Source organism: Aedes albopictus, chromosome 2 (assembly GCF_035046485.1).
Source record: "Aedes albopictus strain Foshan chromosome 2, AalbF5, whole genome shotgun sequence".
Taxonomy (NCBI): domain Eukaryota; kingdom Metazoa; phylum Arthropoda; class Insecta; order Diptera; family Culicidae; genus Aedes; species Aedes albopictus.
In genome coordinates this window covers 104,041,697-104,058,670 of record NC_085137.1, presented here as the reverse complement: position 1 = coordinate 104,058,670, position 16,974 = coordinate 104,041,697, and the positions used below count along the sequence as shown (strand labels likewise).

The 16,974-nt window shown below is 38.5% G+C and overlaps 1 protein-coding gene across 1 annotated transcript; it reads right to left on the bottom strand.

Moving 5' to 3' along the window:
• Positions 1–739: 739 nt before the first annotated feature.
• LOC109420521 (sodium-coupled monocarboxylate transporter 1-like) lies at positions 740–11,903 on the bottom strand. Its single transcript, XM_019694889.3, has 5 exons — positions 11,472–11,903; positions 2,559–3,064; positions 2,403–2,493; positions 1,937–2,346; positions 740–1,873 (listed from the first exon to the last, which is right to left on the bottom strand). The coding sequence occupies exons 2-5, from the start codon at positions 3,023–3,025 to the stop codon at positions 823–825; spliced, it is 2,019 nt and encodes a 672-aa protein (XP_019550434.2). The 5' UTR covers positions 3,026–3,064; positions 11,472–11,903; the 3' UTR covers positions 740–822.
• Between the last annotated feature and the right edge of the window lie 5,071 nt (positions 11,904–16,974).

Sequence of the window (16,974 nt, the reverse complement as noted above, 5' to 3'; positions counted from 1 at the left end):
CTAGTTTGACATAGACCGACGATTCTGTGCCACGCATTGGACCTTTTTCGAGGAATAAGCAGTCAACCGTCTCTCGTTATGCGGTTTGTGAATGTAGTTGGAGAGGTGAAGCTTCTTCAAATGCCATTTAGCATTGAACAGAGACATTTTTCCATAAGTTTTAGGACTACTTGCTCTGCACACTACGGATCACAGCGAGCGACAACATCTATCTAAATTAAGTCTAGCTAAGCTAATGTCTGGAGTTATAGAAAAGATAACATCCAAGATACTTTCTCAAAATTCAAGAATGCGACCTACAATTTCAAATGGCGATTGTTTTCTGAAGATCGTAATTTTTTGGGAGATTCAATCACCTACAGCTCAGACCTGAACCCTAAAATATAGTATAAGAAAATCTTGTGTGGCTTGACAAGTTCTACTAGAATGTCACGGAAAACCGCTCTATCTCCAATATTTGAGGTAAGTGACCTTCGAAAACTAACAATTGATGAATATCAACTGACATTTTTCGACGATAGTCGATTACATTGACCTTAAATATTAAAGTGAGAGCGGTTTTCTGTGACTTTCTTGTAGAGCTGGTTTGGCCGCACAAGTTTTTCAATTTACCATATTTTCAGGTTCAGTTTTTGAAATGATCTGTAGGTGATTGAATCTAGATATGCCAAAATTACATTTTCAACACAGGCTACAATTTATGACTGTAAGGAAATAGAGTGACTGGGTAGATAATATGTTTCTTCTTAATATCATAATTGATTTTTATTTACTTATCAATAATAATAATCAACGTAATCTTTAGTCCTGTCCTGTCCTACATCACTTTTTCAGATCCGAAGCCTTTTGCAGTTCCTTCAGCGCAAGATCAATTTCCGTGTACTGAATATTGTGCCTCCTCAATGCTTGTTCCTTCTCGTACTGCTTCTGATCCCGCATGAAAGGTGCCAACAAGCGCTGATCGTTGACTTCTCCTCCTCCGGTCATAATGCTCACTACGTAAGCCACCACGAAGTAGATGATCACACCAAGTAACGTGTAGTACATGAAACTGAGCTTGAATATGTGCGGAACGTCGTCCTGAATGGTACTTGGCGGAGGCGTTACTAGCGTTACGTTTTGAAGTAAGCTTGCATCGCATCCATCGGTCCTGAATGGCATGAACGGATGCTTGGGATTCAGTTGGGCACCGATCAGAATGGTACTGATGGTGATCATCGAAACGACGGATCCTGCGATGACACCTTTGGTGTTGATTGTAGTGGTGAGCATTCCCGAGGAGAACATTCCCAATAGGGTGCCTGAGGTTACTCCTGAGAGAGAAATGGCCATGTGCATAACTTGACCCATTTTTTCTGCGACGAACACCAATGCAATTACGATGACCCCGAGTATCACAACCAATATTTTCATCACGTTACTCGCGGTTTTTTCACTCGAATTTGGATAGCGGTGTCGAATGAAGTCTTCGTAGATAGTTCCAGCCAAGGTGTTTAAGCTGGATGACATGGTTGATAGGGCTGCCGAGAAGATTCCGGACACGAACAGCCCTGGAAGCCCGGGGATTTTTCCTCCGACATCCATTACGTAGTATGGTAAGATTTGATCCAATTTGTTGATTTTTCTGATTGTGTATGGATCACACGACTCGTATTTGGCGTACATGAGAAGTCCCGTGAAACAAGAACAGCTCTTTATGAAAATCAATCCAGCGGTGAAAATGATCAACGATTTTTTAGCAACCTTCAAATCAGGAACCGCTAGGAATCGTTGAACGCAGCCTTGACTAACTCCCAAGTTGGCGATCCACATGGTAGACAAACCGAATGTAACCGTCCAAAAGGACGTTCGTACGAATGGATCTGGGTTCATGCTACATAGAAGAAAAGACAATCATATAGATTTGAGCGAATCATTTTCGTAGTTAACGACTTACTTCAAAAACACCAAGCGTCCTCCTCGCTCTGCCGCTTCCCACACATCGATAAATCCACCTACGCTGGCGATACCCAAGAATATAATTGCCAACATTGCTCCGATCATGAGAATGAATTGCAGAGTGTCGGTCCAGACAACGGCCCGTAATCCTCCAACGGTCGTATAGAAGATACAAATTATGCATATCACAGGCGTGATCAAATGCAGATTGATGCCAGTTACTTGACTGAAAGCTAACGCTGGTACATACACTACAATGGGGATGTAGATCATGCAGGCCAACGCATAGACGAAGCTAGCCACCGATCGAACCGTTCGATCAAATCGTGTTTCCAGATACGTAAACACCGATGTTACCTGTAGGTCGTAGAATACCGGCAAATAGATTCTCTCCATCAAGATGTTGACCTAGAAGGAATCGTACTGAATTATTTGATTCAATGGTTCTGCAACCTTTTACTCACGGAAAATGCGCTGATAATGCACAACCAATACTGAGTTCCGTGACCATACAGTTCTGAAGGCACGCCTAAAAGGGTTATCCCTGAAACGTGACTGTAAAACAGATTTATTCTTTATTGCCACTTAGTTCAAATTTCTATTTTGAATTCTATTCTTACGTTGCAATCAGTGAAGCTGACACGGGAAACTTGTTCATAGTTTTCCCTCCGAGCAGGTACTCCTTGGTGTTATCCTGCTTTACCTTGGACAAAAAGCCAAAGTATACTCCAATGAGCGCCGACAGTAGCAACATCGACACAAATATCCCATAATCGACCACGGAGAAGAGCAATTCCTCGCTGTCGGCCACGTGAACGGTCATCGGTGGGTGCGTAGACGTGCCATCTGCTACACTAGAGAATGTGGTCGCCGCCGAACTTTCAGTAGAGGTAGAATACGATGTGCTAGTAGAAGAGGGCAGTGTAGAGCTAAGAATCTTCGCTGCTTCTGTCATAAGGCTAGTGACAATCGCGCTTGTTGAAGGTAGGCTGGTAGTGCTAGAAATTTGATCCGTCGATAAATGTGTTGTAACGGTGGGCATGGAGTCCTCATCAAACTCTTCCATCATATGGGCATCTTCTTCCATGGTGATAATCTAGTTTGGAAATGATGTAAGTAAATCACACTGAAAATAAAGAAGGGAAAGTTAATCATTCATCACGGAGAAAAAAGATTAGTAGATACAAACAAATCCTAGTTCATTCTAACTAAAATAACAGGTTGAAATTTGCACAAACATAATTTTAGTGGAAGTTAACGAAGCACGTATGTAAATACAAACTAACATTTTAGGTTGTTTTTTTCTCAGGCAATTTGTAGAACATAACAAAGCTTAGTTAGAAGCAACCAAAATTTTGGTTGCTGGGTTTGACAGCAACAAAACCAACAAACAGGCTTGGTAATTTCAAACTAAGAAGCAGCGTTTGCAATTACCAATTATTAGTTTGATGTGAACAAATCTATTGATATATTCAACCTTGAGTTTTGGTTGTAAATGTGATGTTTATTTACCTGTATTTTTCATGTATTTTCACAAAAATAAAAATGCTGCTAGAATGTGTTTAAATAATTTTAATGAGAACCTCAAAACATATGTTACAAACGGAAATATTCCTACATTATTATAATAAAATGCAGTTCAGTTACAGCAGCAAGGATTCGCTAGTTGGTTTCTTCTCCTTGGTTTTTTATTAAAACCACGTTGAAAACGATGCTGATCTACGGAAGTTCAATCCATTGGTGGCTTTCACCATTCTACAGAAGGGCCAGTAAAATAGCTTGATTAAAAGAGAATCAGTTTTTTTTTCATTTATCTTACCTTTGCCAAAGAAAAAACCGATGTCGTGACTCCTCGCAACACTTAGCCATTTTCTGGTTTCTAGATCCTCGGTATCGCAAAATCTGAAACTATACGGTGATTATACAGTGAGAATCACCAACGAGCGAGAATAATGTTAAAACTTACCTGGAAACCGATTCGTATGAAAATGTTTTAACAGTTGTTTGCAAATTAATGCAATCTAATGCAAAGCAAATGGCGAAGTTTATGCATTGAACACCGAGCCGGCGATGGGCTGTTGATGACAGAATTGAACAATCTAAGAATTTGGTAATTTCAAACCAAAAACGGCATCATTTTTCCTCCAACCAAAATTTTAGTTTAACTCGATGGGCCGATTTGGTTGAATCGTCTCAAAGTTTTAGTTTGTTCCTTGGTTTGGCATTAACAATCAAAGAACCTGACATTTGGTAAAAACAAACTACAGTTTTATCGAAGATAATTATAAACTTGGTTGAAACAACAGATGACTCATATTGTTTGCTTATGGTAGAAGCAACCTATCAACATGATTGGTGGCAACCAAATTAGTGGCCTTGAATTAATTAAATGTTACTTGATGTCGACCAAATTTTAACTTTGATGAGCAACAAATATTTTGGTTGTTTCAAGCTGCTCTGATTTTTCTCCGTGATATGTTATAGTTAAAGATAAGGAGAATTTCACTGGTTAATCTGTGTAGTGTGTTCGAATCAATATATGACCTAATTAGGCACACAGTGAGCTCTACGCTCTACTGAAGTATACACCACTGTAGGTGTTTTGTTGCGATGAATTAAAGTTTAATTAGGTGCATAACGATTTATTACTTCGAAAGGAGAGCAACCATATGTTCAGACGCATTTAATTTTTACATAATATCATACTCATGATAGAAATATGTTTACAAAAAATTAAGATTTTCAAAAACACCATCTGGCAACTCTGTACGGAAGCAAAGTGCGGGATGTTTTGAATCAGTTAGTAAACACACCCCCTCGTTTAGTTTCCTAATCTCCTGTGACTCACGTGTGCTTTCTTCGCAGCATCAACTACGACGGCTTGCTCTTGGGCGATTTACGTTCAGATTTGATTGAAAGTGACGCTTCAAATTTACTTGCGCATGTGGACTCCCTTGGCACTGTCCGGTGGAGTCGATTTGTGCAAAGATAGAATTTGTCATTATTTTCTGGAACGTTACTATATAGGGAATCGCGCTACTTGGGCGGTGGCTTCTATATTCGTCTGCTTTCCACTATAACTCAGTCAAATTTGAACCAATCGACACAACTTTTGTAATGTGGTGAGATAGGTATAGTATCTACCCGTGTACAACATTTCAAGTCAATTGGTTCAAAATTGACTGAGTTATAGTGTCTCGAATCTCTAATGAGTTAGAAGTGTGCCGTTGCCGATGTTTTCTAGCTTTGCCAAAAATTTTACCAGAGATTCTTCCAGAAATTTCACCAAGATTAACCCCAGGAATGTTTGTAAAAATTTCTCCTCAGGAATTTAACCAGGTGTTGTGCTCGAACAAACCACAAAGGATCTATCCAGGAACTACCCTAGTGATTTGAAGAAGGGTTCACAAAAGGATTTTTTTTCATACACTTATTTGGGAATTTAACAAGGAATTCATCCGAGGGGTTTATCAAAGAATTGCTTCAGGCATTTTACCAGGATTTCCAAAGTTTGATAGACATTCTCCAAAGATATCTCTAGGATTCCATCAATAATTCCTCATGAAATTTGCTCTATATCCTCGATATCCTCTATATCGATTTTCCATGGATTTTCCTGGGGATTTCTCCATATATTTCTCGGAGAATTCTACCAAGAATTTATCCTGGAATATCTCTGGGGTTTATCTAGGGATTCTCTCAGAAACTTCTTCACAAATGCGTCTTAGGATCCCTCCAGGAAATCATTGGAAAATATTTTTGGAGATTTAGGGGTGGTGGGGGTAAAGTGGACAGGGGGTAAAATGGGGTAAAATGGACAGGGTACAGTTTCATGGCTTTTATTGTTTTTCAAAATGTTTCAACGATTGAAGCTTATGCCTAAGCATGAATCATTATACTTTTGCTGATTTTGAACATTAAAATCAATTAAATCTCTTCAAGATGACAAAAACTTTGAAAATCACGTGAAAAATCGGAAATGATGTAAAATCTGCTTATAATAGCTAAGGTTTTCTCGTAAGTTATTTTCAAATAATAACAAGTTTTACACCCTAAACCAATAAAGTGCACGTAGAAGAATATATTTGACCGAAAAAAAAATTTAAGTTTTGTAAAAAAAAAGTTTTGGAAATAATTTTAGCAAAATCAGACCGTGGGGGTAAAATGGACAATCGGTTCAAATTTCATCAAAATTTCATATTTTTTTTTGCAAACTTCAGAATCATCAGCCGTTATACCTATCGTGAGACAGTTGAAGTAAAAAGTTATAAAAAAATATTTTATATCAACAAAATATAATTTTCATCCAAAACAGTGCTTGTTTTTTACACTATTTTTACAATAATTATTTAAGTGTGTTTCAAAGTTTGTATTAAAAGTTTGAAAACAACAAAATAAAGGTATCGGATGAAATAGATAGTTTGTATTTAAAAACATAGAAACAATATGCTGTAATATAAGTTTTAACGACTTGTTCATTTTACCCCATCGATTGTCCATTTTACCCCCACCAATTTTTTTCACGCTATTTTAATGCACGATTTGGTGAAGAAAATAATCAAAGAAAACAATATTTTTTAAAGGCAACCCCTTACAAGATTTTTAGAGTATATCATTACCTTCCATGTTACTCGGAAAAGCGGATGGATTTTGCCGCATTTCCACGGGAAACGACCAAAATGCTTAGGTTGTCCACTTTACCCCCACCACCCCTAACCGGAAATTTCTCAAGGGGTTTGGCTAGAAATCTCTCAATAAATTTCTCCTTGGATTCTTATAGAGATTCCTCCTGAGATTCCTCTAAGAATTTATCCAGCAACTCCTCTAGCAATTTTTAGATGATTTTTTTTTCAAGAAATCCTTCAGGAACTCTCGTGTTTTTCTGGCGTCCTAAGCTTGCTGATCCGCTCTACGGAAAACGGCATAATTATAGCTCATAAAATTTTCAGGACAGAGCACAAAAAAGTGAAACCTCCATACAAATGGCTCAAATTTAGCTCTCCAGAACCCTTAGATTTCACAACAAAAAAAAAAATATTCTTGTTTGAAAGAACTACTCTTTATCGTTCGATTTCTAGTTAAGACTACCTAGATGAATCGGAAATAAAAAAAAATATGTGACAGATAAAATGAACAAGTTTTATCTTGTTCATGTTTTACGGTTTTTGCCCATTTTTTGTTTAACTTGTTGTGGTAAATCCCACAGGCAACGTAAAAACCAAGATTGTTAACACACATACAAGTATAAGTAATGGCTGAATTATGGAAACAGTTTACATCACTTAAAACAAAGTCTAATCAGATCCGCAATCCTTCCATCAGAGGCGCTAGTGTTCAATCGCTTTGACGTTTGAAGTGTACACGTTGCCGAATGATGCAAGCAAACATTACAGGCGATTTGTGCAGTAGTGTGTATGTTAGGCAAACGTCAAACCGCAATCCATCATGGCCGACAGCGGCTTTCGAGGTTCTACCAACAGGTGGCAGTGTGCTCATGAAAAAGACACCGGGCAAAAATTTTTGATGAATTTCCTCTAAGAGTTACGTCTGTTTGTCTGTGGCTGAATTATGGAAACAGTTTACATCACTTAAAACAAAGTCTAACAGATCCGTGATCCGTCCACCAGAGGCGCTAGTGTTTGATCGCTTTGACGTTTGAAGTACACGTTGCTGAATGATGCAAGCAAAAATTACAGGCAACTTGTGCAGTAGTGTGCTGTGCATGTTAGACTAACGTCAAATCGAAATCCATCATGGCCGACAGTGTCTCCCGTGGTTCTACCAACAGGTGGCAGTATTCTCCCCAAGTAACACAGCTTGTTTCAATGATGTATATAATACAAGTTTCATACAAACATCAAAGTTTTATTCAGAATATGACAAACTTGTTTTCGTACATCTATATCACCGAAAAAGCGCAAAAAATGGCGGCTTATAAAACATCTTCGATGTTACTAAACATGTGTTTCAATACATTCGAATAACACAAAATTAAGTATCGAATATGTTCTCGAATATGTTCTCAGCTACATCGTAACAACTTAGTTTTTGCTAGTAGGAAAATTATTATTTGTCACTCGCACACGGTGCAAACAAATGTAACACTTATTATGTAATATTTGCTAATGGCTCAATATAATTTGCGAGCCTTACATTTCATTTGTAATTGATCATATTGATGTTTGGTCATTATTACCTAATTTCAAGTAGCATTTAAAATTTATGGTGAAATAAATACTTTCACTCGTCATGGATTCATTCGTTTCCTATCGGATCGAAAACGAGAAGGAAGATTTACGTTATCTCTCTGGTTTTTTGTAAGATTTTCGGACCCATTTTCAAACATGCAACGTGGTGGGTTCTTGACACAGTACCGTCAGGAAGTTTTAGAAAGCTATTTTTAATTATATTGCATTAATGATGTTATTTTGACTGTAAAATTTGTGTACGTTATTATTATTTTAAAGAATGTTTAAACTGCCAGATAAATAATTATTAAGGAAAAACTTGCATATGAATAAACAACTATATAGAACAATGTTAGTTTAGTACTGTTTAGCATGCACTGTAATTTATCTGGCCTGATAGGGAAGAATTCAAAATAATGAAAATACGTTTACATTACATGTGTTCTACATCGCAATAACATGTATGTCGAATGCTGCTTGAATCGATTGAAAGACGTTGAAAAGACATCATATAAACGTTATTGCAACATCCATTTCCAAATAGCTTACAACGATGTGATATTTGTTTCTGGATACCTGTTTTGAACATCAGTATAACAATAACAATGTTTGATTGTAGTTCCTGGAGCGAATCCTAATAAATTGATTTAAAGCTATTTGTCAGATTAAAAATAGTGTTTTTAAGTGATATTTGCCCCCCACGTAAGTACCCAATGTGATTATTAAGTTACAGGAGGCCTGACAGTCAAGTGAAGTTCAAAGGTGGCTACTTTTTTTCCGAGCCATTCAGGCCTAAAGTGAATTCCACAGTTGTCAAGCTTTTCAGAGCATATTAATGTACCTATGTGATTGCCTGTTAAGCAAACGACAAAGAAATATCAAGTCCGGACAATTGAAAAGCAGAAAAAATGAATGCTGAATGCTATCATAGTTGGATTTCCTTGTAGTTTTGCGTGCAAGAGATGTTTCATGAATAATGTTCAAGTGAGTGAGAAGAGACAGTGATCTGATAAACGTATACAATAACGTACTGAATACGTAAAAATAACGTTTTCGTAACATATTAGAACCCAAAGGTTATAATTATGCGCTACTGATGTTTTACATATCATCAATAATTGAAAGAAGATAATGATTCAAAATCTAGTGTAACCAACGTTAAATTTACGTTACTGTAACTTGTGGTGAGGTTGATAAGATTTTTCAATACCTTGTTATTTCCAAACATAGTTAAAACATGATATCAACATAAGATGTGTTCAGAAACGATTATAGTACTGTAGTACAACATCTTTCTCAAATGTCATTTTCAAAGATGTTTTCTGTGTTATTGGGATCATAAAAAGACACCGGGCAAAAGTTTTTCATGAATTTCCTCTAAGAGTTACGTCTGTTTGTCTGTAATTTTACTCACTTGCTGTTTTCTCAGCTCAGAAGCGTGCCATCAAGGAACGGTGTATGAAGGACTTTTACCTTGTGGTTTTGTCTAAAAGTTTGCCGATTAAAGTAGGGGTCCCATACGCATACCATTGTCGCGAGGGAGCTGTGAAAGTAACTCTCCACGAGGTGAGTGGAAATTACACTCACCTCGTGGATAGTAGCTTCCATAGCTCTTTCATGGCTCTGGTATGCGTGTGCGACCCATGCTTGATTCGGTAAACTTTAAGACAAAACTACAAGGGAAAAGTCCTCCATACACTGTTTTATGATAACATGCTTCTGAGCTGAGAAAATAGCAAGTGAGTGTTGTCCTTTGCAAGTCAGTGTTCCCATACCTGCACTATACTACTCTGATTATAAGTGACCTCAGATATTCCTGATGCTCTGGAATTTGTATCCCGTGGCTTTCATTACATGTATGAATCAAATGAGCATATTAAATTGATAGATTGAAATGGAATTATAGTTTGAAATGGAATTAACACCTTATTTCTCAACTTCAGAACAGTTTAGATGATCCAGGATGCCGCTTAGATGCATATACAAGTACTATATGATTCAACTGAACTTATATGATTCCAAAACGCCCTACACTAAGTTTAAAATGTACCTGATGCATTTACAACTAACAAAAGTAGCTGTATAACAACTTATGCAGCACACGCTCTGGTAAAAAGCCTTTTTGAACGCTTATACTGCAAAATTATTAGTTGGGATCATAATATTATCTCCATATATGCATTTAAGAGCAAAACTTATACCCTTGATAGAACCATATTGATTTCTAAAATCCCCCTGCTGGATCAGAATGTAGGAAAAAAGTATACAAAAGAAAAGTTCAGGTCATTTAAGGGTAAATGTTGTTACAATCCTGATGTTACTTAAGTTAGATCAGCAATAGTTTTTTTCAGAAAGTGTTTAACATTTGGGAAGTGTTCAACAATTGGCAAATCTCCATTGTACAAAACTACTCCTCTCGATGGTAGCGTTAGCGGTGCACTATGCTAAATAATGATAGCCAGGAACTCAATCTAAATCGTTTCCATAATGGATAATATGAATGAGAGAAAAACGTGATTCTTTTATACATACCTACAGCGTATAAACTTGCACTTGGATTGTCGTAGGTCCCGCTTTGGTTCATATTCTAGACCACTCAAAGTTTTGGATGCTCAATCATAAATCGAGTTAAATACTGTTCATTTTAATTCAGTTTGCATCCTATGACGAGTCAAGTACGAGACACTGAAGACGACTTCTCAGTCATAGTCGAAATACGTATCTGTCGTAGGATGCAAATAATGGAATTAAAAGGAACAGTATTTAACCCGAATTTCTTTTACTTACAGGTATTCCACAAATACGCCCATGTACATCATCAACGAACATTTTTGTTTGGGAAGGACTGTTTTCGTTTAAGTTTTCATATTTGATTGCAACTTTCATAACGATCCGAACGTAGATAGTAATACAAATAGAATTATTGTAAACACTATGTAATTAACGCTATTTTCAAACATTTAACTCAATGCAGGCGGTTGTGCCGTATTTTGCAAAGTTCTTGTGACATTAACCTACTTGCACTTGAAAAAAGTATCCCACTTTACGATGTCTAGACAAATTCCGTTATAAGATAGCAAAGACCCATTTTTAAGTCATCTGTTTTAATCTTTTATTTTAACCGATGGTTATGCAAACAAGTCAAAAGGATTTATAGCCCTAGATGTTCCCACTGCCATGTTCCGGCTTCAGCTCACCACCAATTGACGTCATCTGATGAAAAGGCAGTTTCCCTTGGAAACGTGCTCTGCACAGTATGCCCACAAATGCATTTCCATGTGGACTCACTTCTCACTGGTAGACCCCACCATTCCCTCCAAGTTCATCAACGAACGATATACGAACCTGTACTAAATCAATCAAAATCCTTCTTCCTTCAACGGCTTCAAACAAACGCGACTCTTCCGGTTTTATCTGTTATCATCCAAGCTAAACGAGAACTTTCGTCATCCAACTGGATCCCACAGCAGCACTACTCTTCGGACGAAACACGTCGGTCTGGTCCGCGGTCTACAGCTAGACTGGCCTATCCTGGCAATTGCGGTGCCGACTAGTAAGAGTTGCTTCAGCAGCGCACTTGAACCGCCGCCGTCCATTGTCGTTTTCGTCATCATCATCAGCATCATTGTCATCATCCGTCGTCAAGAACCTAAATGTAACTTGAAGAGCAGGCCCACTAGCGTGGAGATTACGTCTAGGTAGATCGTCCAACGTCTAATGTATGATCATGTCATCTGTCTTATCAATCCAGCATCAACAGCCACCCCCGCCACCCCAACCGGAGCCGAGTGATAGTAGTGCTACTGTAAGCCAAGGTAGAGGACACGGGCATTAGAAGGGAGCTTTGTGATGCTTGGCTGTGACAGATTTATGCTCCGGAGAGAGTCTCCCTATTTCGCGTCTCGACGCATTCAGCCTTAAGTTTGTTGTTCTCTTGGAAAATTTTACGCGCCATCAATTCACGGCACAGATGTTGGCACAGATGAAACCCAATAGTAGAATGAACGTGGGAAACACAAGGTGTTTGTACTTTTTGCCATTGAATTTAATTTAATTTTTATGGACCTTTCAGTGTATTGCTGTCGTCGAAGTAAAAGGTGCATCTTATCGTGACCATAGTTTTTAGTGATCAGGTACCAAATATCAGAAGGCTGGCTACAGAAGTACGTTAGGGGCTGTCCATAAACCACGTGGTCATTTTTTTGGGACTTCTCAACCCCCCCGCGTGGTCATTAGTCCATACAAAAATTTTTATTCGTCCATACAAAATGGTCATCGGCCGAACCCCCCCCCCCCCTCATGACCACGTGGTTTATGGACAGCCCCTTATCGTTCATTTGGGATGTTTGTGCCATCACCACATTTCATCACCTACCTAAGGGAGAATGGGGATTCGGAAGGGGGAATTAGAATCCTAGAAGAGGTAATTAATCCATAAATAAGCATAACTAGAGCTCATAGCCAGCCCATACCACATAGGTTTAGTCAGTGCCTTGAAATCGTTATCTACAAAATTCAAGGAACCACTCAAGCAAAACCTACACACCAAAAAATCGATTTGAGGTTTCAGCAAAATTTTGCTGAATTTTGCCGAGCTGAAAGTTTCAGCAAAAATTTTACTGAAATTCAGCAAAATTTGCTGATTTGTTCAGTAAACTCTGCTGATCACCAGCAACGTTTTGCTGAAATTCAGCAAACTTTGCTGAAAGTTCAGCACAAAATTTTGCTGGACCCTTCAGCTCGGCAAAATTCAGCAAAATATTGCTGAAAGCGTTTAGTGTGTAGAGTACAGCTTTGTGTAAAAGAGTCACTGTTACTTATCTTACTGGTCAGTCTAAAGCTGGAGTCAGTGTTTGGACGAAAAAGTGATCAGTGAACAACTCGGCAGTTTTTCTTCCCTTCTGTTGGTTCTGTTTCAATTACCAAGCGGTGTATGTTCTCTCGTCGAGTCGCATGGTTCACGAAGGAACACAAAGAAGATAGTCCGATATAGACAAGCTGCGGCGATGAGCGGGCATCGCTCAATGTAACACTTACCGATGATCTCTCATCGTTGGCTTGGGGCAACTGTGAATAATCGTTATTTTTATCAGTATTTAATGCGTTTTCGCATTAAAACGTGAACTACTATTTAATTTAACTCTATTCATGACGTTGCAGGTTGTGTAGTCCCAATAAAAAAAGAATTATGACAATAAAATATTCTTACCGAATGCATCGTTTTCATTAGCGTCATCGAGCATCTTCTCTCTTGATTGCGCTCTCGTATCGAACCGGACAAGAGAATGAACAGCATTTCGAGAAGCATTCCCGAGCATGTCGGTTCACGAAATGTTACATTCGCGAATGTATCACTTGCTGAGCATGGACCATTCAGTGGTTCGCGATAAAAATCCACACACTGGCTGGAGTCCTCTGCTGTACGTAGGAGTCGTCTTCATTTTACTCGGCCCATGGCAGCGCGTCTCTAACTCCGAACTCTGCGAAGAGTGCCTCAATTTCATCACCGTCAATAGAAATTTAGGGTGGCGGGCTACGTGGGAATCGTTTCTCTCGTGTTTATCCTCGCTCTTCTCATTTTCAAATTTCAAAGGAACTCGAGTGTCCCTGATATTCGAACTACGCACATCACTCGATCCATCGTCACCTTCATCAATCGTACAGTTTATCCGGGAATCCGTATTCGTGTATAATCTGCCATAGCTCGATCGATTGTATCATACGCCGATGTAAAGTCGATGAACAAGTAATGTGTGGGCACGTTGTATTCGCGGCATTTCTGCAACACCTGGCGGATGGCGAACATCTGATCCATTGTAGTGTGTTCACCCATGAGTACAGCCTGATATTTCCCCGTGAACTCTTTTGCAATCGGTGATAGACGGTGGCATACGGTTTGAGAGAGTATCTTGTAGGCAGCGCACGCATACCAGGAACCTACATATTATCGAACTTGCATGAACCTAAAATCTTTTTCCATAGGGTTTCAGCTTATGGTCTTACCTTTCAGAAAAGCCTTTGTTCAAAATATTCTATCGGGAAAAATTGAAATAAATCAAGTTTGAAGATTTTCTATCAAATGAGGTATATTCAGAGCATAATTTTGTATATCATCCCGAACTGCAAACAACAAGGCATCGTGCGTGACCTGTCACATACCCGATGGTCTCTTCTTAGTTTTATAAACACTATATTCAATTGTCATTTCTCCGGCATCTGTGTTATATGATCAGCCCAAGGGGGTCTGCCGTGGTTAATTAGTTCAATTTTTTTTCTATTTTGTGGGCTTCGTGGTCATGCGGTTAGTGGTGGTAAACGTTTAGGTGTATATGTAGTAAGTCATGGAGTGAGACTCGGAAAAAAACTTTTCGTGAAACGAAAAATTCCTAACTAGCTTCTGTGTGTTATCGGTTATATGATGATAGTAAAATTCAGTCTATTCAGCGTCTGGCTGAAGACGATGTGAATTGCCATATTTGTTTAATATTTTAAATAACATGAACATTCGCCGGTGCGATTTCCACACCAGACATCTTCTTCACCCCTACCGCAATATCGCAGCTTTTTCCATCAGACTTTATTTACGTGGTTAACTTAAGTTATGCCATCGTCCTGCTAACAATTGGGTGGAAAACAACTAAGAAGCATTAACGAGGGCAGCAATGTGTGTGGTGAGGCACAAGGTATACCAGAAGACGAGGCACGCTATTTAACAATGTAAACTTCAATTTTGGACGTCAACTTGTGACCCCATCCTTATCGTCCTTTTACCTGGATGAAATTGATGAGGAGCAATTGATCGTTCAAAAAGTCATTTTTGAATATATTATTTTCAAAAACCCGTATTTTAGTGAAAAATCGAAGTTGCTTTATGAAAATTGCACTGCAACGTCAGAAAATATAGGAAATGATGTGGTCGAAATTTGAATAATTGTAATCCAGTGATTTAGGCCACAACCATCGTCAAAGTTGAAGTACTTATTTGGATGCCCACAGTTTTCACTCTGTATTGACCATAATCGAAGACGGCTAATAACAAGACAGACAGCTCCCACCCTGTCGCAGGCGACATGGTTGGAACGCCCTCAACGATTCACAGGAACATTAAAACATGATTGTGTGCGTGTACATGCTAATACGTACATGTAAATTGTAGTATCGCACGCACACTCATTCATGATGTTGTTCCCTGAAGTCGTTCGTGGCGCTAGTGTGCTTGCAGCTCCCAAAGTTTATGGAGCAAGAGGGTAGATGTCTGTCTTGTTATTAGCCGTCTTCGCCATAATGAAGCACCAGTGCAGCAGAAAAGCCGACGTCAATTCTTTCCATTCCATTCAGTTCTAAGTTTTTAATAAACAATTAATATTGTATGACGCGTTTACTTAAATTTCCGTATATTAATTTTGTATGCTATGACATCCCACTCGTAACACATAGTGTGTTACGCGTAATCCGCTACAAACATATGTCAATGAATTGAGAAATGTCTTAAATTGTCAACTTAAGTTTTGTGTATGAATTTCAAATGTTGGTTACTGTAAAAACTTTACTGTAAGCAAACAAGTGATGTTACACGCGTTACTATATATTACAATACGTTACCAAGTGATGCCCTCCAACTTGCTTACAATAAGGTACACTGGATGAAAATTGGATCCTATATTTTCTGACGCTGCAGTGAAATTTTCATAAAGCTACTTCAATTTTTCACTAAAATACGGATTTCTTCAATAGTAATTTTTTTTCACATAACTTATCACAATTCAAAATATGAAATTTCTATTAATTTGAAATTTTGACCATAGATTGTCAATATAAACTGATGATGAAGTGATGCAATTTTCAGTTAAAAATATTGATAATTGCCAAAGTTACAAAAGATTGAACTTGACGAATTTTGGGAGGAAAACTCGACTCGTTTTTTCTTGCAGGCGATATGCTAAGCTCATTCATGTATCTGAGAGCTTGCGCGGGCTGCATCAGTCGTACTCGTACTAGTGAAGGACGCCGAGCGAAAGTGCTTCATCTACACATTTTTGGAGGAAGTCCTTGCACTAGCGTGCGCAGGCAACTTGCCATGGGGGGGGGGGGGGGGGGTGTTTAGGGAATTAGGTCATTAAATGATGGTGTAATATATGATCATGGTGCGAAATAGAATCAAGGTGTCATACACGATATGAATTCCGTATATGGGGTTTCAACATGCTGTGGCCATTTTTATTAAAAAGCTTTTATAAATTGACAAGTTGATTATTATCTAGCCCTGAAGAAGGTCCGATCCGAGGACCGAAACGTCGGCGAAGATAAGAAACAATCAACGCTAAAACCAAAGACTGCCTAAGCCGAAATCCGAAATTGTAAATCGCCAAGTACTTAACATTGGGATTCTGGAGGAGGCTTTGATAAACGTATCGTATAACTGGCAGTTTGAGTGTTCGACTCTTTGGATGCACTGAATGTTGAATTTTTCGGCTAAGCAGTCAACAAACTCTTTCAACAAATCATTTGATTAGTTCAACAGACACAGATCGAACAAAGATTTTTCCTTTGAAGATGACAAGAAACATTGCCGAAACGTAAAGAAACGCACACCAGGAACCTAAGTATTATCAAACTTGCATGAACCTAAACTCTCTTTTTGGCATTTCACACCGTCTTCTGCCAGACGCTGAACAGACTGAATACCACCATATAACCACCATATAACAGACAACACATAGAAGCTAGTTAGGAATTTTTCGTTTCACGGAAAGTTTTTTTTCCGAGTCTCACTCCATGACTTACTACATATACACCTAAACGTTTATCACCACTAACCGCATGACCACGAAGCCCACAAAATAGAAAA